The 24680-nt window shown below is 41.8% G+C and overlaps 1 protein-coding gene across 1 annotated transcript in view; it reads right to left on the reverse strand.

The window, feature by feature from the left end:
• EP300 (E1A binding protein p300) overlaps nucleotides 1-24680 on the reverse strand; it is a 103859-nt gene that overhangs the window by 37047 nt on the left and 42132 nt on the right. The window contains exons 16-20 of the mRNA XM_066596196.1: nucleotides 22657-22807; nucleotides 19692-19810; nucleotides 13754-13993; nucleotides 9463-9551; nucleotides 3735-3815 (exon numbers count right to left, since the gene is read on the reverse strand). Coding sequence (XP_066452293.1) covers nucleotides 3735-3815; nucleotides 9463-9551; nucleotides 13754-13993; nucleotides 19692-19810; nucleotides 22657-22807 — 680 coding nt within the window. The remainder of the gene's footprint in view (nucleotides 1-3734; nucleotides 3816-9462; nucleotides 9552-13753; nucleotides 13994-19691; nucleotides 19811-22656; nucleotides 22808-24680) is intronic.

Raw genomic sequence — 24680 nt, forward strand, 5'->3', positions numbered from 1 at the left:
GATACCATTTTAAAATGTGATTTAGTAGGTCATATATTTAAGAAATGTAGATCGATACCAATTTTTTTTTATGGTTAAGACTTGCAGATTTTTGAGGGAAGGCTGGAAAAGATTTTAGATTTTTTAGATGTTTTTCAGTATATAATGCTTTAACCCATTAATGTGGGAATAGGGAACTTCACTAGTCCCTGGGTGGCGATGAACCCCATGACGGGGCAGCCCCTTTCTTCTACTTGCTTTGACACAAGTCAGGATTGTCCACAACATTTAAGCAGTTAAAAGGCGCACAGTAGCATTAGTCAAACCCCAGCCGCTGCTGGCAGCTGTTGGGTATGGAGCATCATAGACTGTTCCATGAAGCCTGCCCGCTTTTTATTCAGTTTTCTTGGGCAACATGGTGATTAGAAAATCCGTAATTCTGATAGTTTATTTTTATCTGCTGGCGTTCACCATGTGGAATAGATAACGCAATGCCTTAATAGACTGGACTTTTAAAGAAGCAGCAATACCAATAATGCTATTTTATTGTGCTTATTTTTATACGCTTATAATAGGAAAATGGAGGATTTACGAACTTTCAGCTTTATAAAAGCTATGCTTGCAGATTTTTTTCCCCTACTTGACCTTATAATGGTTTGATCTCTCGTACAATTTCCGCAGTACTTCTGTGCTGAAGTATGTTGTATTTTTAACATCAGCCTGTTGCTAGAGCTAGTTTAACTGGCTGAAATACACGGCAGGCCTGGGAGTCTTCACAAGGTTGCAATGAAAACTGAATGACCTTCCGCCTTATGAGAAGTAGGTATGGCAATGTGATGATCTGTCAGTGTTCTGCTGGGAAACCTCGGGTCCTGGTATTCTTGTTAACTTAACCATATGTACTGCCTAGCTAAATATTGTTGCAGATCAGGCACAACAGTGTTCCCTAATGGCAGGGGGCTCTTTCACCACGATAATGCGTTCTGCCAAACAAGGTGTTCACTTTGCTTTCAAATTCCCTACCTCTCAATCTGATCGACAATCTCTTGGATGTGCTGGAAAGCAAGTCTAACCCATGTAGCCTCCACCTCACAACTTACAGGGCTACTCTAGCGAGAAACCGTTTCCATCCCTGCCCCCTTCATCTGACTGCCTGCCACACTCTGGAGGTCTGTTCTGTGTATGAGCCCTGCAATGTAGCTCCCTGTCTGATGCTTATAAGCCACCATGTTTTTTACTTTTATTTTCACGTAACTTTCACGTGATGCACAGTATTAGCTAGACGCTATGTAATTCTGCCTGATGGAGAGAATAGTTTAATTTTCATTACCTTCTATATTTACCTAAATAAGCTACAGACCATAATTATACAGTCATGAGGATGAGCTGCGATCTCCTCTATTTTATCTGTGTGACAGGAGCTGCGTCATCATCACTAACTGTGAAAGGAGCATCTGTGTCCCCTCTGTGGTAGAATCTGTGTAATAGTCTTTATGATGCTAAGAAATCGACTCGTTTGAGACCGCATAACCCCAAGTAAATCTGAGCTCGTCAGAAAGGAGATCACAACCATTTGAAGAAAGAAAGGCTGGGAGTTTCAGATAGAAAGGAACAACAACCAGGTGATACTAACTCACCATGTTAAGCGGGTGGTTTAAAATTTTATGGCTGATCAGTGTGTATAATATATAAAACCATACCATCTATCTATACATATCACACATACACTGTCAAAAAAAACAACAAAACACACAATCCCGCCCCTAGAAGTTGTCATTTTGCTGCAAGCCTCCGCATACAGTTATATCTCAGGCAGATATACAATTGATTCGAGTTGTGGTGTGATTAGGACGGTCTTGTCACCGGAGGCCCTAAAAGCGGTTTCCCCTGTGGCCTATAAAAAAAGATCTTTGTGTGTAGTGACCTGTTCTTTCGCTTGTGTAGAGCTTATAAGACACAGAAAAGAAATTTCACCCTTTAAGAAAGTCTGAGAGAGGGTGCATTATTGGAATAAGAGAAGCTGGATGGTTGTATCGGTGAACTGTTCCCACCTGGACCGTTCTAACCGAACTGTTAGGAGGCGTTGGGGGGACCAGTAGATGTGCAAGGAGGTCACACAATAGGACCGGGCTCAAGATACCTTCGACAGATCACCAGGAGAGAAGATCTGGTCGTACCACAAGCAGCTCCAACTGTTTCATTGTCCGCCATCCAGAGATAGGTGGCATCATCGTTACATCCCCCCTCTGTCTGTCAGAACCAATTTGCAGGCGCTTGGCTGAAAAACTCCTAGCACCCATTATGTGAACTGACACCCACGCACAATGTGTTCCGTTTGCAGTGGTGTCAAACTACAAAATTGGATGCTATGGAGTGGAACCAGGCTGCTTTCAGAGAGGAATCCAGGTTTACTTTGGGCGCTGATGACGGCAGTGTTCGTGTCTGGAGACCTCGGGGTGAGTGCCTCAATCCTGCCTTTGCCGTGGAGCGGCACACTGCCCCACTGCTGGTGTGATGGTCTGAGGGCCATTGTATACAACAGTCTGTCAGCCCTAGTAGTGGTACGAGGAACAATGGCAGCTCAGCGATATGTTCAGAACATCCTGCAGCCACATGTGTTCCTCTCATGGTGGTTACCAAGAGGCAGCAGGATAATGCTTGGCTGCATACACTGCGAGACAGTCGAACTAATCAAGAGACTGTAGTGTTAGATCTATAGGATTCACTGTTTTGCCCTATCTTCTCGCTACCATTGAAACTATAATTCTGAATGATCTTTACGAGTGCCCTTGCTACCCTCACTACCCAATTCCCTTAACTTTTGTTAATGTTTTTACTTACGTTGTAAAGTGATCAATAACACTCTTTGAATCCAAAACCTGTATGCCTCTATGCCTGCCTGTATCATTCTTCATCCAAGCTAGTGATACAGGATTCTATAGGCAGCCCATAGGGTACTAGAGCCTCCAAACCTTCCCGTATTCCATCTTGTATCAAAGCTAGAGGTGGTAATACGGGGTACTAGAGCCTCCCTTCAAGGGGTCCGTTTTCAGCAATAAATGACCCTTTTGCTCTGATATTGTAATCACTAACGTATATCAGCGTTACAATCAGACAGTTTATTTCAATTCCGACAACTTCCAGGGGAGGGATTTTTTTTTGACAATGAGTGTATATTCCAAGCTTGTTGCAGCAGGACCTTGGCAAGCAAACTATTTCGGGGTGTCAGGGAACTTGACCTTGATTCAGGGTCTTGGAAACTGTAATTAGAAGAAATCACAGCACCCCAAAAATTCCAGTAAATAAGCGATTTAGACTAACTGCACACTACAGTTGTGTTCTATGTGTAACATATACACCAGAGGGAGCTCCCGATGTCATCAGGCCAGTATACACTGGAATACCATTTTATTTCACACTGTATAGGAAAGAGTTCCAGATTGCATTTTTCTATGCAGAAGGCTCCCGACCAAATAGTACACCAAATGATAAACCATCTTCAGAATGTATCCATCTTGCACTGTCTGTATGCAAAATTGAAACAAAATACAGATATTTAGATATTCTAAGGGTCCCTGACTGATGCAGCCACTCCTGCCAATGCGAAGCTTCAGCTAATCCCTTCTTCAGCCCTTGGGAGAGGATTATTGCATATTCAATGGAATTTGTGGCATGCTGCAATTTCACATACTGGCACATATAACGTATGCATTATATACACACAAATCTGTTTAAAACATGAAAATCTTACTCACGTTTGTGGCTGTGTGGGGTCGTCGCCTAGAGACACGCTCTCCCCTTGGATCTCGTTGAAACATTTTTCACAGAAGTGGTACCTATCAGCAAGAAGGCCATATTTGGGTGAACTGTGCGTTCACGCAACCACAGCCGAACCACGTGAGACGGGAAGCCATCAGTCAGAGGATGTTGCAGGAGAGACAGGGCGTACGCAGGAGGTCACATCAGGCCAAGCCACGAGACCGGGGAATTTTTTTTTTTTTTTATGTAAAGGATTTTTGGGATTTCATTGCAATTAAAGCCACCACAGGTACAAGCAAGGGAGGGGCAAGAAAAACATAAAACAGAAAAAAGCAGGGTTGGGGCAGGCATGACAAAAGCCAGACAAGACAGACAGACACAAAGCAGAAAGCCAATGCAAAGCACAGATTAGCAAAGGGTTCTCTTGAATGGGATTACAAGCAGCAAAATCATTACAGCAAATCAAAGGGAAGATTGAACAAAAACTGATAAAACAAGGTTCAGAGACACGGGTACAGTTTGTCATCTTGCTCCGCTAGGACTTGCTTTAAAACACTATTCTTAAAAGGACGTTCCAACTTGGCAAACAAATTTTTTAAATATACTTTTTAATTGTGCCAATGCATCTAGATTACAACATGTAAGAAACATAAAGCAGGCAGTTTCTCTGCCCTGTATAAGGAGCGTCAATCAGGAACATTTACTTTACATAGGGTAAACAATCGTTTTTTCGAATTGTTTGCTCCCATAGAGCTGGCTGTACATCTCCACATCCCCTTTAAAAAGGAGATGATTGAGTAGGAGACGCAAAACTATAGGAGATCTTTTTTAAACTAATCACTTTAGGTTAATTTAGGGCCTGGACAATATTCTAAATTTTATATATATATTCCGCATGCAGGAGCCCACAGCGTACCTGCCTCTTCTCTATCTGTACTGCGTATGGACCCGGCGGCTTGCAGACGGACACGCGCAATACAGATTTTTTTCTTCTACTTTTTCCCCGCGCTGTCAATAGGCAATGACGCAGAATCCGCGATCTGGCCGCAATATCAATTGCGGATGGGCCATGGGTCGAACAACTTCCACCGACTTCAATGGAAATGCTGCCATTTTGCTCGACTCGTGGAAAACGCAATTGGTTTCCACAAGTGTGCAGGAAAAAAACATTTTTCCATAGCATGCTATGGAGGGTATTTGCTGCCACTCCGCGGTACGGACACCAACCACAGATTCCGCAATGCAAATCCATTCGTGTGCAAGTAGCCTTACTGTAAAACTAAAAGAAGGATTCCAAATCGGCAAACCCAAAAAACAAACAAGGAAGAGGGAGAATTCCTCTGTACATTGTGACAGAAAAAAAATGACAGTAGGATGGGGCCTTCTGGTCACCTACTTTGCAAGGGCCAAGCCTTTTTAGCAGACATACAAGAGACAGCTTGTCAGCTGGTTGCTGATTTGCCAACAGTCATAATCTCTGCAGCAGGGAGGCATACATTCAATACAGAGGAAGGACAAAAGCCTCATCGAAACTCATTTTTTATGGCAGTTCCCTAAATTCTGGTGCTCTAGGTGTTGGTAAACTATAATTCTTATATTTTAAAATGAGTCCAAGGCTGTCAAGGCATGCTGGGAGTTGCAGTTAAACAGCCACCGGTTGGGGAAAAGATTTCACCATGCTAGATTCAACTTTTATCTAATGTCTCTAACCAGCTTTTTTTGAAGTTACTTTTTTTGATATGAGATCAAAAAATTCAGGTGAAAAAAAAAAAAAAAAAAGAGGTGGAGTGGGGGTAATGTCCACGGGGCCGAGCGTGTGGGTGTATACGAGAGACAAGCATTGAATAAAACTGGCACTGATCACTAGTAAGGCCGGCAGCACATGAACAGGCTGGATTTGGACATGCGCAGTACAGCTTTTTCCCCCTGCGCGGTTGCCTATCTGCAATGTCAATTGTGAATGGGCCGCGGGTCGGACAGCTTTTGTTGACTCCAATGGAAAAAGCACTTTTTTTACATAACATATAACGAACGATATTTGCTGCGGATCCGCGGTTCGGACACTGATCGCGGATTACGCAATGCAAATCTGTGTGCAGCCGGCCTAAATCCACATGGAAGGGTTTAGTAACAATCTGCATCATTGAGTTGGCAATGTCCCTCGCATGTGGAACGCCCGTGACACTAATGGGGAGCGTGGAGGGGAACACTTCTACTTTACAGACCTGTACCAAGAATAAAACTGCGTAATTACAGTTCCATAAGTGATAGCGGAGCAAAACAACAAACTTAGAACAAATCTAACATGACAAATGGAACAAGTTATTCTATGACGCTAGCAATGTTGTGCTGCAAAAGCAATATCTTGAAAGTACACTATTAATGTGAAGAGCCACAAACTCAATCTAGCCTTACTCTCCTATGTAGCTCGAGATATTAACCCCTTACACGGAGACATATGCCAGTGAGCACTTTCAACAATACAGTCCAAGAAACTAAAGTTTCAGGTCACATGAGCCACCTCCACAGCATTTACTTAAAAAAAAGAAAAAGAAAAAAAAAAAAAGTGTGGATGGCACTTCGAGGGGTTTTCCACAATGCACTGGGATCGCAGCAGAAGCCGCTGTTACGACCAGTGAAGTGGCTGGTGCTCATAATTGCAGGCGCCGCTCTCATTGAAATTTATTCTAAAAAAAATAGGAGCCTAAAACAGTGAATACATGAGAAGCTGCATGAAATCTATTCCAAGATGGGACACAAACTAACAGCTACAGCTTAAATAGAGTACAGCAAATCGGATTTAAAATATCAATGATAGCGGCCCCTGCAATTCCGAATGCCGGCCACTAAATGGGTCGGGACAGTGGCTTTCAGTCCATCCCTGGTGTGCCCAGGTACTAACAGCCAGCGCTGCCTAGAAAACCCCTCCAAGGAGAATAGACCATTCCGTAATTATCTCCTTAAAACAAAGTGTTGTAGCTCATACTTTTGGATGGAATTAGTATCCTTATGTCATTGACGTCTATTGATATATTAACCCTTTAATGGCCAGAATGTTTCGGCTCTAAAAGACCATAAACATTTTAGCGATTTCTTGCATGTGGTGGTTTAACTGCCATATTTCTCTTCCTGGGCTTTCAAAATTATCAAAAAACAGCCCCATATGTAAAAAAAAAAAAGCAGCCAAAATAAGGTTTCACAATTATTTTTTTGTTTTATTAGGGCTAGTGTGTACACAGTTTTTTTATTATATGTTAAAGGTATAGGAATGGATTCCCCATTGTGTTTCAGTGATTTTGATCTATAACTTGTATAGTCTCAGATGACAAGACTACTATGGCAGTGGGTATTTTGTTTTTAAATATATCTGTATTTTATTTTTATGCACTATGTACAGTGGACATAACATCTACACACCCCTGTTAAAAGTGAAATATTTGGGGATGTGGTTATGTTCATAATTAACCAATCATATTTAACTTCCTGCTAAATAATAGTCAGTACTCCGCTGCCATTATTTATAGCGATTGTGATTTCCCCCATATAAAGTTTGGGTCTTCTTGGATGATTGTCTTGACATTTTCTTAGTTGGTCCGTAAAGCTTTAACAGCACGTCAAAAGGGATCTAATACAAAAGACATGATGTTATAGCAGCATCCAGACCTACTTAGGGTTCCTCAGACGGATGAAGTACTAAGTAGGTTTGAAAGTGCAGTATAACATCATGTATTGCTATTAGCCATTAATAGGTATCATACCTCCAAGATTACTTGGTTTCTCTTACTGAACATTTTGCTCTACTGGCTAACACGGTACCAAACCTTTTCTGTTTGAACTAAGAGATATTCAGCTGCATTTTAGGAAAGGGAATTCCCAAAAGCCTGCTGACTGCCAAACCACATGAAAAACGTGGCAGATTTACGTGGATACTGAGTGGGTATTCCACATCACAAACTCATTGCATAACCCAGTTCACACAATCTCTAGAGTCGCAGGGAGGCTGAAATTTTCCAAATCCTGTTGCAAATTTGTTTTAGAGTTAAAGGCAGATTTGCAGCCTCTTCTGCACAGTGTACGACAAGACCTTATGGTCAGATGCAACCAAAGCTGCTTTAGGCAATAGTCAGTGGGAACTCCTTTCTACAAAAAGCTTTGGGGTAAAGGAGGAAAAAAAAGTTTTCAATAAAGTGAAAGGCAGACAAAAGTTTGTTTTTTAATATTTAACATATAGGTTGCATCAAATTGAATGTTTTATGTGTCATTGTAGTTATTGATTTAATGGGTATCACACTTGAAGCACCTAAACGGCACTAGGATTAGAAGGGATAGCTATTTGACTTTTAGCAGTTTAGACATTGAAGATGTGGCTCTTCACAAACTCATCTGCATTTCAGCTGAGAACTAAACAAAATGCCTGCCCACACATAACAGTAAATGTTTTGTGAATTAAGAGGTAGACAAACTTATGTTAGGTACCTTTTTTAGCGTATGACTAGATAGAGCATAGAAGCCAAGACATCTATTGATTACAGGCAGGGTACAAACAAAAGCAGAAATAGGGTGACGAGAAACGGCACTTCATCTTTTACATATCTGAAAACCCCCTGACAGACAGATAGTACAAGGTACAGCTCCCCATCTCAGAACATCAACAGTGCTGATAGGCAAGAACTAATCCTTTAAAGGGCAATTCCACTCATGATTAATACAACTGGTCCCAACACTGCGTCCATTCAGTGGATCCTCATAATTACATCTGAATGCAATGTCAATCTAAACACATGCAATTTGAATTCAACATGTTTGCTATTTGGTTTTGTCCAGCACTAAACCAGTGTCCTATTGGCAGCAAATCTTGGGGGGGGGGGAAGAGTACACAATTCTGGAACTGCGCTTTTTTTGGTCACCACATGTCCAAGATAAAACTGCATAAAAAGTAATGTAGGGCTCGGTCAGACGAGCAGAGAGCTGCGCGGAAACCCCCCAACCCCCCCCCCCCCCCCCCAACACGTGTTCAGGCAAAAATCCGCACCTACGAAAGATAGAACATATGGGTGGCAATAGACATGGCAATGCGGATTTTTTTCCCCGCACGACTCTCCACTCGTCTGAGCAAGCCCTTAAAAATCATATGCACCTCAAAATGATAACAGGTCACCAACAAAAAAAAGTAAACCTTCACGCAACCTGATCGACAGTCAAAATATGGCGTCAAAGCAATTTTTATTTAAAAGCCAGTTTTTTTTTTAAGTCATACTACGTGAACTATAAATTTGGAATCGCCGTAATTGTACTAGCCCACAGAACATAACATGCTATGCTATTTTTACAGTGTCATAATCATAAAAGCAAACACCTAAAATTGCGCAGTTCGATTTTTTCCCCCCAATTTCTCCACGCTCAAATATTCAAAGATTTTCTAGTACTTTACATGGTAATGATACCATTGAAAAATACAACTCGTCCCGCAAAAAAAAAAAGACCAAAAAAAAAACCCTTCTAGCTGTGTGACCAGAAAAATAAGTTATTGTTTGAAAGTGAGGAAAAAATAAAAATAAAGGCTGCAGCTGTCCTCAAAGTAGTCAGTTTTTAGTGTTTGATCACTACAATCAGTAATTATGAGGATGGGATCAGCGTAGTCATATTTGATTAAAATTGCTCTTTAAGCATTGAAATCTAACATTAAATGGTAAAGAACAACAATATTTTTGTGGAAGTACTTACCTATTTTGATAACTGAAGTATGTGGCATCACGGGGAATTGTACATAACTGTTTGCCATAACAGCATAGTGTTTGTGGAGAGAATTCGAGCTGTAAGAAAGTGTGAATTGTGAGTAGGCTTCAAATTTTTTTTTTTAGAAAACTGTAAAAAGGTGTACTCCACCCCCAATCCCCACCCTCCTTTTCAATTGATGACCCACAGGTCATCTCACCACTTGAGATCCCTGACGATCAGCTGATTGCCAGGGCAGCTGTCACTGCGGTCAGTGCAGGAAGCAGAAAGTGCTCCTGCTAAAGTCAATGGAAGGTGCTCCTACTGTATCAACCCCAGCCACCAAACTCTAGTCAGCACAATCTGCTTCCTGTGCTGATTGCAGTGACAGTGGCCTTAAGAAAACAACTGATCAATGGGGATCCAGGCACCAGGTCCTGTGCGTCAGCAATAGAAAAAATAAAGCACATAAGTGAGAACGACCGACATTTAAACCGATCAATTAGTGAAGGCCAACGAGGATTTTTATGCCTGTATAACATGAACGGTGAATGAAAAAGGGAAAATGTAAAAAATAAAAACGCACAAATACACTATTATATATCGTTCGATCGTTGGCTGCGTTTACATTGAATTATCCTTAATTTTTCCTTTGTTTAAACAATTTTTTTAAATTATAATTGTTCCATGTTAAAGGGCTTTAGTGTGATTAATTTGCATTTTAAAAAGACAGAACAAATGCAGCAACTGAGAAGAAAAACAAAGCATTTATATAAGACCAGAGTCCTGGAATAAAGGCTTGTGTATAAGATGAAGAGGTAAGAGGCGATGACTTAGGTCACAGGTCAGGTGAGGAGTCAAGTGTTTACATAGAGATTCAAACACACATGCTAAAAATGTCACCGTTCTGTTAATGTCTAGAAAAATCTTAGAGTTCCCCAAATTCTTCTGTCTCCTGTCATTTTTTTAGATACCTTTTTAGTATTAAGATTTTCAGGTCCATTAAAACTTGTGTCTGGACCCGGGAAATGGTTGCCTGCGGGTGTATTGAGCTTCTTCGTTTTTCTAGGTCATCTTGGACTATAGTCTGATTTGTTTCTCAATATGTCTTCAGGACACCTTGTACACCACTTGTGAGGATGTACAGAAAGTATGATACAATAGTCCTATGTCTGCTGGTAGGACGTGGAGAAGGGTCCTGCATCTTCTGCTGGTACAAGTGCCAGTCTTTGATGCCAGTGAGAGTGCATCCTGATGAGATTCCTCTAGTCTGGTGTCTGTTTGCATGAGAGAAGGAAATCTGGAAACATTTCCTTAAAGGGGTTGTCCCGCGCCGAAACGGGTTTTTTTTTTTCAATAGCCCCCCCGTTCGGTGCGAGACAAACCCGATGCAGGGGTTTAAAAAAAAAACAAAACCGCATAGTACTTACCCGAATCCCCGCGCTCCGGTGACTTCTTACTTACCTTGCGAAGATGTCCGCTGGGATCTTCACCCACGGTGGACCGCAGGTCTTCTCCCATGGTGCACCGTGGGCTCTGTGCGTTCCATTGCCGATTCCAGGCTCCTGATTGGCTGGAATCGTCACACGTGACGGGGCGGAGCTACGAGGAGCAGCTCTCCAGCACGAGCGGCCCCATTCAGAAGGGAGAAGACCGGACTGCGCAAGCGCGTCTAATCGGGAGATTAGACGCTGAAATTAGACGGCACCATGGAGACAGGGACGCTAGCAACGGAGCAGGTAAGTGAATAACTTCTGTATGGCTCATAATTAATGCACGATGTATATTACAAAGTGCATTAATATGGCTATACAGACGTGTATACCCCCCACTTGCTTTCGCGGGACAACCCCTTTAAGTCTTGTCTTTTTGGAGTATAGGTTTGGAGATCAGCAGTGATTTTTCTCAAGAAGTTCATTTGAGAGTCATATGTGACCACTAAAAGCAGCCCGTTCTCTTCCTTCTGTTTGTATTCCAAGCGGCTGCTCCGACGAGTCCTTGTGGCTCTGTGATTGGTCATCTATGACCAGTGAATGGTATTCCTCAGATGACTGAGGTCTTCACAGTCTGAATAGATATAGATTTATAACAGAGCTTGACTGTAGATGCTGGCTGGTCTGTCATTGTGTGGTAGACTGATGTTTGTGTGGCATTCTTTCTTTAGGTCTATGGTTGTGTCCAGGAAGTGTGAGTATTTGGAATCTGATGGTTTGATGGAACTCTTTGAAGTTCTTGAGGAAGCTCAACAGCTCATCTTCAAAGCCTGTCCAGATTAGCAGATAATCCATATAGCAAAGTATGGGTAAAGGATAAATCATACAAACACTTCCTCTAGTTTGACCATGAAAACGTTTGCACATTGTGGTAATATTTTGCTTCCCATTATTTACTACTACTATCTTTAAAGTGCCATTACTTCCAAGGCGCTGTACGAAAGTTAAACTACAGAAGTTAACTACACTGCACTACATATAAACTACAGATACCACTACATATATCGCCATACTAAATATAACGCAGGAATGGTCATCATCCACTAGACGGCAAAGTGATACAGAGGGAGAGAGGACGCTGCCCACAAGGGTTTACAGAGGAAGGAGACAGTAGCGTAAGAGGTGCTCATCTTGTGGCAGCGGGGGTTATGGTAGGTTATAGACTATTCTGAAGAGGTGGGTTACCAGTTTCCTGTCAAAGCTTTCTCAGGTGGTGGAGTGTGATGTGCTGAGGTAGCAAGTTTCAGTGTATTAGGTCATGTACAGGAGAAATCCTAGAGGGAATAATGTGAGAAGGTCTTACAAGCACTAGAGCTTACGCACAGGGGTATTCAGGCAGAGATGTATGGAGGAGACATTGTGGATGGCCTTGTATGTAATTTATAATAGTTTGGATTCTCTGTGCAATAAGTAGCGAAGGGATTGGTAGAGAGGAGACAGAATTACAGCGGAAAAAGGGAAAAAAGTCGAGCAGCAGAGTTGAGGATGGACGGGCAGAACAACTGAGGATTAGAGGGGTACCAGAGCAATAGAAGGAAGGCCACAGAAGAGAATGTTGCATGGCATTACCCATACATTGCAGGCACATCTTTTCCAAATGAGTAATTGTGACACACACATGATCAGATATGAAGTTAGATAAGAGGCTAGACTGTTTTTGGAGGAAGTACTGCCATGTGGCTATGCCATCCTCGTGTGGTATGTTGGAGTAAAAAGACTACACCAGTATTGTGTCCTCTAGTTGTAGGCCCAGGGCTGTCAGTTTGTGAAGAATGTCAGTGGAGCCCTGGACATAGCTGGGTGTGCACCTCACCAGGGATTTTAGAATATAATCAACCTAGACAGAGATAATCTCAATTAAGATCCCAATAGTAGAAATAATTGGCGTTTCCGAATCGACCTCTCTGCATTTTCGGTAACATGTAGAAGGTACTCATTTTTGAATTGTCCCATAGGGTGGATGCTGGGTTAACATTCAGTGTTGTGTAGTATTTCTTGTCACAGTTATCTCTGTTTCCGGGGTATCAGCTCATCAGTTATTACAGCTCCTCAATCCGCTGGTTTAATGCTGATATTTTAGGGCTTTCCTCTTTTACACTTAAGTTGTATGTTTTGTCCCACTTGTTAAAAATCTCTAATTTAACTTTCTTTCTAAAAACAATCTATATAATAATCTAAAATTTTATCTGGATTGCAGGGTTCAGTTTCTTGAGGCTTGTTCCATATCTGCGTGTGCGGTTATATCTATTTGGTCAGAATTGTTTTTTTCACTTGCAGTCTGTAGAAGAATTCCTTCTCATCACCGCACAACAGAGCCGTCAACTGGTATTGTTGGACAACGGTAGTCCTCTAGATCAGGGGTCCCCCAAACTCCAGTCCTCAGGGATCACCAACAGGTCATGTTTTCAGGATATCCTATGGTAAGAACTCCTGTGGCAATGTCTGAGGCAACAACAATAATTACATCACCTGTGTAATACTGAGGAAATCCTGAAGACATGACCTGTTGGTGGTCCCTGAGGACTGGAGTTGGGGAACACTGGGCTAGATGGCACATTTATCTCCACGGTGCTTGCCTTATACTGAGAGGTTCACAGAGCACAATGGATATAATAGTAGTGTCTTCTTATCAGACTTTCTGGCTGACACGGTACCGCACTGCTTCTGCTCTACAATCTGTTAAGGAAACCTAAAGTTCTAATGTAAACAAATTCTTCCAAATCAAAAAATAATTTACGCACCACACAGATCAAATAGTATTTCATACTGACAATGACAAATGACAAAATATTTTATGTTATACATACCTTTCTGCCACAACAGTATCCTAGACTTTGCATAACTGGGTCGATCTCCTGCTCAAACACTTCAGCTAACTTTGAGCAGTACTTGTAAACACGAGAGGTTTTTCGGTTATATAGCCAAGCATTGTTAAACATCAGCCAGATGTCTTCCACATACTGCCACGGCTCCTGGTACTGCCCTGTGTCCAACTTCCGTTTAATGGTTGACAGATCCATCGGAGTCTTCACAATCTCAAAGTAATCCTGCAGGGCAGAGGTATTTTTCTAAATCATATGTTATAATGCACTTCTGGTCTGAGATGATGCAAAATAATATCATGATCTAACAGTTAATAAAGCATTTATACGCTAAAACCAAAAATGAAAGAATCGGAATTGCCAAAAGAAATTTAAACACACAACAAATTAGTCCACTTAGTAAAATATATTCTTTATATTGAACCTTCAAGCTCTAATCATTTTAAAATTCTCCGTCAACCCTTCTCCAATTCCCAGTATCTATTGGTACCGGTATTTGAAAATTCAGGTAATATCTGCATAATTTCTTTCCATTACCTGAGAGACCTAGAGCAACGCCAAAACATGTGAGCTCTAAATTGTAGACCTCTTGGCATATGATGGAGGGCTCTGTTGAAAAGCTACTCAGGATTTTGTGCGTACAATACAACATAACCGTCTATCCTCTCGTGCCAATTAGTTTACATGTTTCGCATCATCTGCAAATTTAGATATTTTCCTATGCAATCCCTCTACAAGGTTATGTAGATTAAGATCTCTGGCGCAGAGCTGGGGGCTTCAACTATGCTTTCTGTCCATCAATGCCCCCAAATCGTTCGATTGAGCACATTGGGACTTTTTGTGACGGGCCTTAGGGAAGATTACGCTTACTCGAATATTGGCTCTCCATTTCCCTCGTGGCACAGGTGAGGGTTAATGAGGAGTTAATTTACCCCAATCCGCATTAAGAATGAAACCAGACAGGACTGCTTCGTCGCACCTTCTATACATTAATCAAATGGAATACCATGCCAGAGTGGGCAACTCTGTATACAAACTAGCCATTTATGCTGATTATATAGTCATTTTTACATCCAAACCTAGCAATAGTTTCCCATGCATTCTCAAGAGTTCCAGTCCTTTGGGGATTTATAACATTAACTTGCATAAAGCTGGGGTTCTAAATGTTAACCTTCCTCCAGCAACAGTCTCCAGCATGAAAGGTTATTTCTCCTTGAAATGGTCTTCGCGCTCTGTCCTATTTAGACACACTTCCCCCAGCCTATGACAAACTTCACTTCTATGGTTAACGCCTACCCATCGGGCCTTTTACCTTTCTGGTCCTACAACTACCTTTACTATGTTATGTTTTTGGGATAGGAATTTAGGGGGCCCAAGGTCCTCCCTCTAACCAAAGTCTGCTTACACTGTTTTTTCATAATCATGCCTTCTTTGAAGGCATGCAGCGATGTCATATCATGGGATACAGAGAGGAAGATGCCCCATAAGCGAGACATTATGGGGTAAATTTACTAAACTCAGCATTTGCAACACTGGGCTTAGTAAGATCTCCCAATGTGCCAAGAATTCATGAAGAGGCGCACTTATTTAGCACATCCCAGAAGTATACGCAGAGTCTGAACTAGCATACATTTCTGGTATAATTCACATTAAGTTGTGGCATAAATTATATAACACACTGCTGGCTTGGGTGGACACGTCACCTAAGGCCATGCGCACTTTTCAAAAAATGGCAAGACCGGCACAGAAAGCCAAAACGTCAAATTTGGGCACAAATGCCAGTTTGTGCAAAAATGTTACTTTATGCCACAAAGTGGCGTAAAAGCTTGCAAAGACGTGTCCCTGTCAGCACCCTTCAACCTCGTTCTTGGGCGGCCTGTCTGGAGACGCACGCCCAGGTATATAGGTCTCATTTTTCCTTTCGCAATTCTCTCATTTGGATAGAACCCCTTTTGAACAGCCTTGTCAGAATCTGAAATTTCCCTGCATAGCTCCTATGTTTCTACCACTATGCAGAAGAGAGGTCAGTCAGTCATCGGACTGCTTTTCTATATATGTATATTACAATATGCAGGAGAGGACCCCTCCTCTGCATTTTAGTTCCAAGGAATCCACAACACGCTTTCCCACCCACTTGCATTTTGACAATGGGACTTTCTAATGTTAAAACCGGATCACACAAAAATTGCAAAAGCACCAACTTGCAATATGTTTTTAACCCCTTAATGACGCGGCGTATTTTGGCGCTGAGGACCAAGCGATTTTTGGTATTTTTCCATCTCCATTTTTCAAAAGCCATAACTTTATCTCAGTCGACGCGGCCATATAAAGGCTTTTTTTTGCGTGGCGAACTGTAGTTTTTATCGGTGACACTTTTGGGTACATAGACTATATTGTAAAAAAATTTTTTTTTTTATAATGACAGAGAAAACGCATCAATTCTGCCATTTTTTTTTTTTTTTTTTACAGCTTTAATCGTGCAGCATAAATGGCACACTAAATCTTTTCTGTGGGTCGGTACGGTTACAACGATACCAAAATTCTTTTTTTTTTTTTTTTTTAAGGTTTTTACACTTTTTTGCAATAAAACCCCTTTGTTTTGGAAATCTTTTTTTTTTCTCTATAGCTGCATTCAAAGACCTGTAACTTTTTAATTTTTTTATGTACGGAGCTCTATGAGGGCTTATTTTTTCCGAGACGAGCTGAAGTTTTTATTAGTACCATCGTGGGGAATGTACGGCTTTTTTGATCACTTTTATTGCATTTTTTGGGAGGCAAAATGCAAAAAATTAGCATTTTTCTTCTGTTTTTTAGCGTCTTTTTTTTTACGCTTTTTGCCGTAGAAAATAAAAAGAATGTTCAACTTTTTGTACACGTCATTACGGATGCGTCAATACCAAATGTGGGGTTTTAATTTTTTTTACCTTTTTTTATGCTATTAAAAAAACCTTTTTTTTATTTTTATTTATTTTTTTTACACACAATTTGAGTTTCTCTGAGGGACTTGCAGCACTGTACCTATGATCGCTGTGATAAGGCATGGCAGAGCCACTGCCCTGCCTCATCGCTTATACAGCGATCATAGGCATTGGCAACACATGACGCCAGTGTCTGGCGTCCTGTTGCCATGGCGACAGGCCAGGCTCTCGCGATAACATCTGTGAACTCTTTCCCTGCCGTGATCTACTTAGATCGCGGCAGGGAAGGGGTTAACAGCGGGGCGCCGGCTGTGACTGACAGCCGGCTCCCGCTGCGGGATAGCGCGAGGTCAGTCATGATCTCCCGCTATCCCGATGACATACCGGTACGTCATATTGCGGGAAGTACCAGGCTCCCGTGACGTACCGGTACGTCATGGAGCGGGAAGGGGTTAACATTGGAAAGTCCATTGACAACTGCGTAAAAAAAAAAACACACAAAAAAACAGCGATATTGCAGCATTAAAAAAAAAAAAAGCAAGTGGGTGTGAGCCCTAAATAGGAGCTGGGTCACACCTCTCAAACCACCTATGAAGTGAAAGGTTTACGTTATTCTATACATATCAGCGGTTTTGGTTTAAGGTCACTCCCTGAGCGCGATTCATCTTTTTCTCCTCCCCTAAATCAATGTGCAAACGGCTGAAGAACAGACGAGAAAGGCAAAGGAGAAAGTGTTCTATTCTCTGGTTTGCTACTGACAAAGGCAAAACCACGATTATGGTTGAATCAACTGTGAAAGATTCAAGCTTGCCCTTTTCCAGAGTAGCAGGACTCGGGCTCTGGAAAGCTCTGCACTCAAGAGTTGATGCCGGCCGTCTGTAGAAGGTCAGGAGAGCCATGCTTAAGCTGACTCTCCATCAGTCTGCTATAAAATGTAGCAAGGCAAGATAGCAGTAACGTAGCACTCTGGATGCCGCTGATATGGCCAAAGAGATGGGTTTTTTAGTACGTGCCTAGTTTGCTTCGAGTGGCCTAGAGCAGAGAACAAAGTAAATCTGATGCCTGAAGGATAGATGGGTACCAAGAGGAATCTAGAGGACGATCCCAAGGCAGGAATATTGTGGGACCAGACCTGGAAAGATAAGAGGGGCAATAGTCCCATTGGAGAGCAAACTCCACCAGGGCTTGGGATGCACAAAGTCTCTGTTCTATTGTTTCATCTAGGCAGGGTAGTTCCCAGAAGAGGAGAGAGGTATTGGAGGAAGCACCATGTTGTCCAAGGCTTGAACAGCCAAGCCTCATAAGCTGCGTGAAAGGTTTTTTTTTTTCAAAAGGTGGATCTCAAAGACAGTATGTAAGAAATGTGCCCCATCCGGAATACACTAGCACTTGTAAGGGAAAGACGAGTGCCGATTTGCTATTGAGCGCTAAAGACAAATCATTCTGTATAGCTCCTAAAAACAGTATGCCCGACGCCTTGACCAGTAGGTGCAAAGGCAGTAAACGTGGTGGAATGACCCCACAGTCAAGAGTATGCAGAGTATTTTCCACACCCAGGAAGGAATAGATGTGTACTGACATTCACCACACTGAGAACGTTGTTAATCATGCAGGTGGAAAGTGTGACCTGATGCATGTAAAAGGAATACTAAAGATGAATACATCTGAATGTACCTGTCAGATGTACACCTGCAGTTTATAGGCTTTATAATTACTGATAGTAATAAATGCCTAACCCTTGGTATGGAAAGTATCGCTATGGGAAGCCAATGCTGGAGCAGACCACTTAGCGTGGTTGGTGCACTGCGTGACAAGAGGCAGTCCTCACCAGGTAGACGTACAAACTGGAAGGGCTGCCACAATCTGCTGCAGTGTTACCAAGGCAAGCCTTATAAAGTCTCATTTAGAGGATGCCCTTTGAGGGCAAAATGTGAAATCAGGGCATTCCATCTTACTGTGCAGGCTCAGGTTTTGGTAGCCTGGAGTAGAGTGCTATGCAGCGTATGTTGGGGGGGGGGGGGGGGGGGGAGAGAATAAGAAGGCAGATACCAATACTGGTTATCATCCACAACATGAAAACTCTCCTATGGGAGGCATTAATGAGGCTGCATGGCGAACAGGATTTAGAGTAATCCGACCAAGTCTACTAGGCATATGATAATCTGCACTCTGCAAGGAGAGAATGAGCTGTCAGATAATGGTCATAACAGGGTGGTTATGAAGAACTAGATATGACTCCTCTGCAAAAATAGCATATCTAATGGGAAATGGAATGTAACGATGTACTGTATGACACCTTACTAAGTGAAAATAATGCAGCCAATCTGATGCTCCCCATGCTGGTATGTAGGATGTAGCTGAAATGTAACTGTGGTATGGAGGGAAGTACTGCAGAGAGAAATCTGTGCAGAAATTGACGTGTATTGGAAATTTTAAATCCGTAGGAGTGTCTGAGGATTTTCATTGGGATTTCATCCTTTGCAGTGCACTGGGTGAAATAGGTGGCAAATCTGTAGCAAAATCTGCATTGTGGGTTTACTATAGAATTCCTTTGTCTTTACACCTGCTGATGCTTTGTCCAACTAGGACCTTATTTACTTATGAAGACATGGTAAGCAGGTATAGAATGAGGTATAAAATCAAACTAAGTTTTATTGGACTGCTTTCATGCATGTGGCCGCTTTGCACAGTATCACATGAAAAGCAATGTTAGGGGCAGTATCAATGTTTAGAGATGCCAACTAGTACATGAAAAACACTCATTAGGTAATTCTTGGTTGAAAACAGCTATAGCAATTACTGGCTGTATAATCTGTATGAAATTATGTCACATAATCAAAGATGGCATGCATGTTGGGCTCAGGTCAAATAGGACACATTAGAAAAAAATGACAACTGGAAGTAATAGACTATGGTTAAACTAAAAAACAAATTCGCCATTTCGCCAATGACAATTGCAAAACAATGACAATATATAGGCTAGATTTTGTGTTGATGAAACTCACCGGAATTCCCAATAACTGTGGATCCACAGGCTGCCGGAATGGAAGGGATTCTGGATCTTGGCGGTATAAGGCCTCGAGCGTAGGCATGAGGGCTTGTCGTAATTCCTCAGGCTTAAAAACTGATGAGAGAGATGGCAGAATTGAAGAAAATGTACATTTTAATAGCCATAAAATATGACAGGTTTTAAACAAACCACCATGTAATGGCATAAGTAAAGCCTTAATCTTGTGCACAGGCTATATAGGAATTACATTGTATTTCCTTTGTATTGTATTTGAATAAAGCAGAAGAGTATTGGGGACTGACAGATATCAGTCAGTTCAAATACATGTATTCATGCGAGACGCTTCTCATAACCAATCTGGAGTAGATCAGTGAAATCTTCTAGAATATGATTTATTACCATAACAGCTGGCACCCGACTTGGAAAAATTGATGAGTGATCTTTGGAACCGCGACTCCAACCGATGAGCGTGTGGTTTGCCGGACGTCCACAATCGGGACAGACTGCAGCAGACAGGCGAGTTCTGTTCTCCCCTCCCTCATTGTGCATCCGTCATTTCACTTGCCAAGGCTTGGGTGAGTAATTTCTATCTAAAGGGTTCATTTTTGTTACATGGTCACTCGTCTATATAAGAACCCCCGATTTGTGATTTCATTGGTTGTGTTGCTATGTGCTGTGAAATTGTTGTTTAGACATGAGATAAGGTGTCTCATCTTTAGTATTGTTAATCTTTTGTTCCAAATCTGGACGCAGATTTGATGGCTTTTTGAAATAAGGAGATCGTATCTTTAAATAAGAAACGTTAAGTCTCAAGGTTAATTTTAACTACTTCGGGCATTAGATTGCGAAGTAGAGTACGTCAAAAAATAGGCCATAGAGTGTTGCTTTTGGTCGTAAATAATGTGTAACTTTAAAGTGGAAGATGACGCTAGGATGTTCACAGCTGAAGAAATAGTGCAATCTGTTGCAAAGGAAATGATTGATGGCAAAAGCGGACTGTTTAGATGAGGTCAGGGGCTCTGACCAAGAATATAGGTTCCCGCTCTATTCACCAATGTAGCAGTTTTTGGACAGGCTCTAGTGAGGAACAGGACCTGTGGTGGTATATCAACGTGTATCACATGAGCAAACTCCGGTCACGTGATCCATGTTGCTATGCCACCACAGGTCCATTTCCTCACTACAGCCTGTTTGGACATTGCTGCAGCGGTGAGTAGAGTGGAGACCAACAACAGGGGTCAACTATTGCTACTGGCGGTGCACTAGGGGTCGCCCATTACTTTTCCAGACGTCTTGGGGGACAGTTGTTAAAAACAGATAGTTTCAAAAATATGTTGTACTGATAGTAATGGATGAATAAACTACTAAGGAAAAGCTTGTACTACAAGTTAAAAGCTAAAGCAGACCTCCTTGGTTGACTGGGCCAATACTATCTGGCAGGGCACCAGGAGGTGCCTCAAATAATACCATTATGATGGAGCCTAGTGCAGAGAATGCAGTTTACTTAAGTGAAAATTACCTGCAACAGACTGCGCTGAAAATTAGGATGCTCCATTGTATGGTGTGGAGCTACGTTACCAAGATTCCTTAGAATCCAGTGTGGAGTGATATGTGATATACAATCAGCCCCTGTGCTGAGCAGTACCAACCTAAGAAAAATTGTCTGAAAAGGAAAGCGCAATGTGCCATACAGAAGTGTCAATGATATCATATGACATTTTGATGGCACACAGGGAGGGGGGACCTTATTCAACCAAGTGACTTTTGAAGATAACTTTTTGGACCAGATCGTATTAGGGAGTTTCAATACAGGATGGAATATTCGGGAAGAGTGTTGTGGAATTCACAGTCCTGGGATTTCACACGTCTGACTGCGGATACTGGTGCTGAATATTCCACAACATTCCTTCCCAAGTGAAAACACCCTTAGGGGTTCCATAGCTAAGGGTATTAATACATATGCTCTTGCAACTTTTCAGTATGTCTGTTTGAAACCAGATTTTTTTTTTAGTTCCACACTAACAATTTCAACAGTTTTGTCAGGTCCTTTACATAAAATCTGAATTAAAAATAGATTTTAAATTCTAGGTTGTAAATAAACAAAAAAAACACTGCAAAAGCACCAAGGGGAGCGACTCCAGTAGTGAGGCACTGAAATGTGGCAATTCACCAACCTTAGACCTTTTTCTGAATTCCTCTGTATGTGTGGACATTTATCCATTTGCACATACAGGCCTCGTTCACACAGGATTCTGCCACATTTACGTAACATTTTTACACTGTGGATCTGACGCTTTCATTATCAGCAGAAACCTGAGGCCAAGTCCTGCCACGGATCTTCAAGTGAATCTGCATGAGCGTTTACCCGTAATCCAGGGGCAATACAATTTGGATCAAGAGTTTTGAGTCTCTTTATGCAGCCAATATTTTATTTGCTTTTGCAGCAGCCACTAAAGCTGCCCATGCAGATGAGCAAAAAGCTGCCTGAAATGGCCATAACAGTTTCATCACAATCACTATGGTTCATGCATCAGTCAGCGAAAAAGGGGGCCTGCAAATTTTGATTTCTCCATTATCTGGTATACAGACTTATTCTGCTATTGATAGTGGACACTGCAGCAGTTGAAAACGATGTTCCATACTAAGCTTGCAGTACTCTGTACTAAATTGTGACACTACGCCTGCAGTACAGTGTCTAATAAGCTGAGCAGATCTGTGGGTCTTTGCTTTAGGCTGTACATCATGTAGCACAGTGTCTTTCTTTCCCCTCCAGTGATTATACTATCACCGTGGCCTAGAGCCTTTCCATTTATCGATAAGCAAAATCTTATGTTGAGAGCAAAGAAGAAAAAAAGAACCTTATGCTACATTAATCAGCCTGTGCACAGTTGTTAGTGCCCATTATCTTCCGAGGCTCCAGAATACAGATAGATGTTTATTGCCTCACACACACTACTTACTTTTCTTTTTGGACTGTCCACTAGGAGAAGATTGTGCAGCAGGCGTTCCTGGCTTCTCATCCTCCTCTTTTACTTCTGGCTTTACATCTTTGTTTTCTTCTGGTTCCATTGGTTCAGCTTTGCAGTCTCCAGCAGAAAGGTCAAGTTTCTCCTTTTAAAAAGATAGTTAATAATGTGACGTTTCGATATCAAACTCCATGGCAAAGCATTGCAGTTCAGAATGTTATACTATAATTTCTACATTTGGTGTAATCATACTCTGTCCGCACTAGTATCATGGCTATCTACACTTATTGTCAAAAAATAGATAAAAGCACCTAGAAAGACGTTGAAAATGAATGTAACAGTTATATAAGTGAATGATGACAAATATTAGCGCAAAACGAGTATTGCGAAAAACTTCATGGAGGCTCTAGTACCCTGTTGAACCGCCTCTAGCCTGGATACAAGATGCGATACAGGCAGGCATGGAAGCTCTAGTACCCTGTTGTACCGCCTCTAGCTTGGATACAAGATGTGATATGGGCGGGCATGGAAGCTCTAGGACCCTGTTGGGTTTCCTCTGGCTTGGATGCAAGTTGTAATAATGGTGGATGTGGAGGCTCTAGTACCCCGTTGGGCCGTGTATAGCTTAGATACAAGATGTGATACAAATGGACATAGTCTCTAGTACCCTGTTGGGTTGCCTGTAGCTTGGATACAAGCAGGCATAAAAGCTCTAGTACCCTGTTGGGCACCTCTCTAGATTGGATACAAGATGTGATACAGCTGGGCATGGAGGCTCTAGTACCCTGTTGTACCACCTCTAGCTTGCTTAGAAGATGTGATATAGGTGGGCATGGAGGCTCTTGTACCCTGGTGGGCCACCTCTAGCTTGGATGCAAGAGAGGTACACTACACAAAAGGAGCCTCTGAGAGCCTTTTTATAGGCCAACAGGGAACCACTTTTAGGTCCTCATGTGGCAAGACCATTCATCTAATCACACCACAACTCTCATCATTTGCATATCTGCCTGAGATGTAACTGTTACATAACATAGTAGGTTAGGCCAAAAAAAGACATATCTACATCTAGTTCTGTCTATTACCCCACGATGTTGAGCCATAGGAAGGCAAAAAACCTAAAGCAATGAGGTAGAAGCCAATATTCCTCATTTAAGAGCAAGAAAAAAAAAACCCTTCCTGACTCTAATCTGGCAATCAGAATAATCCGCTGATCACGGACCCTTTTGAAGTGATTTGTGTTCTGCAGCAAAGCACCAACTGCTAGGTGACTTTTTTTTACATTGAGTGTACAATGAAACCCATGATGTATTTTTGTAGCAACACCATCAAAATTGAAGAAACCTTGATGGAAGCCCTGAATGCAGGTGTGAAGAGCCTTTTATACTGTGAACTCATATCAAGCTATTAATACGCATATATACAAAACAGCTATATTACGGGTTGTTCAAAACTGTAATACCCTTTTCCTCTGAGACAAGCAGAGGTCAAGGTAGACCAAAGGCGGGGGATTAAAGAGCATTTGCACCCAACCTCTAAAATAAATTCGTAAAATCAGAAGCTAAAACAGCCACAGTTTGGTATCCTCCTTTTACTTTAAAAATTTTTAAAGATTTTATATTTCTATTCATATGCAATGGCTCAAAAAAAACCCCAAAAAACTGTGGCAGGTAACAGCCTCACTCTTCCTCACTTTTGAGTGAATCAATAATTTTGCCCTGTATCAGATAAAAAAAATAAATAAATGAAAATAAAATGCGAGATGCACAAATATGAACCCCGTTCTTTGTAATGGGATCATGCCACGATGCAATGCGAGGAAAAAGATTGTGGCACATCCCATCTTGGGGTGTGCCCTCGCATTGCGTCACCCATTGTTATAAGGGCCTGTGGCAGCATCGCCCCACATGCTAGGTGCACTCCGCAATCCTCCTCACTGCTGTCAGCTCCAAACATTCGCCACTTCCCAGAAGTGATGCAAAGTGGTTTTGAATCCAAACTGCCTCGCGTCCGCAGCAAAA

The sequence above is a fragment of the Eleutherodactylus coqui genome, chromosome 3 (assembly GCF_035609145.1).
Source record: "Eleutherodactylus coqui strain aEleCoq1 chromosome 3, aEleCoq1.hap1, whole genome shotgun sequence".
NCBI classification, from domain to species: Eukaryota; Metazoa; Chordata; class Amphibia; order Anura; family Eleutherodactylidae; genus Eleutherodactylus; species Eleutherodactylus coqui.